The 1,598-nt window shown below is 37.7% G+C and overlaps 1 protein-coding gene across 1 annotated transcript; it reads right to left on the bottom strand.

Moving 5' to 3' along the window:
* Nucleotides 1-269: 269 nt before the first annotated feature.
* On the bottom strand, nucleotides 270-803 carry LOC145068224 (uncharacterized). The gene has a single exon (XM_079015191.1). It carries the CDS (start codon nucleotides 801-803, stop codon nucleotides 270-272), a length of 534 nt encoding a protein of 177 aa, XP_078871317.1.
* Between the last annotated feature and the right edge of the window lie 795 nt (nucleotides 804-1,598).

Genomic DNA, 1,598 nt, shown 5'->3' with positions numbered 1-1,598 from the left:
GGAGGTTTGTTGAATTGTTGATTCTTGCGGAAGGAAGGAGGTGGTATACGGTTGAATTGTTGACTATCCAGAGCAATAGCCTTCTAAAACTCTTCTTCATCATCATACTTAGAATCTGCTCTGTATGACCGCGGTGGAGTGTCATACGATGAAGAGTAGGGTGACTGCGGTGGGGCTTGTGATATGAGAGCAAGCGGTCCTCCGAAGTCAGCACAATCTTTGAGTAAAGTGGATTCTTGTGCTTGAAGCTCTCCATAGAGCTTGTAGAGTTACAAAGAGTGAATCTTCCTGTCGCCTTGAACTATCATCTTAGTCGTAGTCCCATGTCTTCCTAAACCATTAAGAAACTGGAGATTGGTTTCATCGTTATTGCGGATGGTACCTGCATTGGATAACTTAGTAACTATCAGGTTGAACCTCTTGAAGGAGTCTTCCAAACTTTCACCAGTATGGGCTTTAAAGTTGTTGAAGTCATTGAGTGTTGTAGTGAGCTTCTTGTCTTGTGCTTGTTCTGAGCCTTCGTATAGATTCTTGAGTACATCCCATATTTCCTTTGCTGACTTGCAGTTTATGATAATATCAAAGCTGTTAGGAGCAACGCCACAGGAAATTTCATAAAAAGCAACAACATCATTTTCCATTTTATTGAGATCATCTTTAGTGGGATGGCTCATGGCTGGTTGACTTCCTCCTAGCCTGGTTGCAGCGCCGTCAGTTTGGACAGGTGTAAGAACTGGAACGTGTAGTCCTTCTTCCACGGATCGCCATATATCTCTTCCTAGTCTTCTTAAGTACCTCTCCATTCTTTGTGACCGATGATGATATTCATTTGCTACTAGTATTGGAGCTCGGTTAGAACCACCAACACTATTGGAGACATTCAGAGATAACAATTGTGCCAATTGAGTTTTTTTTTGCTATTTTTTTTGAAGAAGAAATGAGCTTTAGTGGTATAGAGCGCCTAATGAAAAATCAGAGTTTCGATATTCAAAAAGCAACCACTTTGGCTTTGATACCAATTGTTGAGAGAAAAACTTGGAGACACACTTGAACAAACGTTAGAACAAGTATATTGCGGAATACTTAATCCCAAAGGATCTTAAAGCTCAACAATAATATAGTTAGATAGTTAGATAGTTAGTTGCGGAAAATAAAGAAATATAAATGACAGCAATTGTTATATCAAGAATATACTTAAGGTGATTCGTAACAAGGAATGCATTCACTCTGAGTTAATAAGGAAGATCAAGCTTAGTGATTAATTCTTAAAGACTTGCTCCGAAGAGAGGTTATAGTTTGATATGTTTCAGTAGCAATTTAGAGTAAGAAGATAAGATAGAGAAATGAAGAAGATAACTTGGTGAAATATATTCAGAATAATTCACAAGTCATCGAGTGATAAAAGAGATGGTTGAAGAAGAAATTCAGTAGTAAGAAGTTCTATTTAATATATCAGAAAGAGTCTCTATTTATAGAGTCTCAGAACTAAACAACTCTATAAGCAGCCGTGCAAGGCATACTGTATAGTTGAGTGTATTACATAAAGATAAGTAAAGTAATCTAGATAAGTAGACAGTAGAGACAAAAGTCTGATTGCG

This window comes from Lactuca serriola, chromosome 8 (genome assembly GCF_051521515.1).
Source record: "Lactuca serriola cultivar US96UC23 chromosome 8, Lser_US96UC23_V15, whole genome shotgun sequence".
Taxonomy (NCBI): Eukaryota; Viridiplantae; Streptophyta; class Magnoliopsida; order Asterales; family Asteraceae; genus Lactuca; species Lactuca serriola.
The sequence above is the reverse complement of the archived record's forward strand: the minus strand, read 5'-3'. Positions and strand labels throughout refer to the sequence as shown.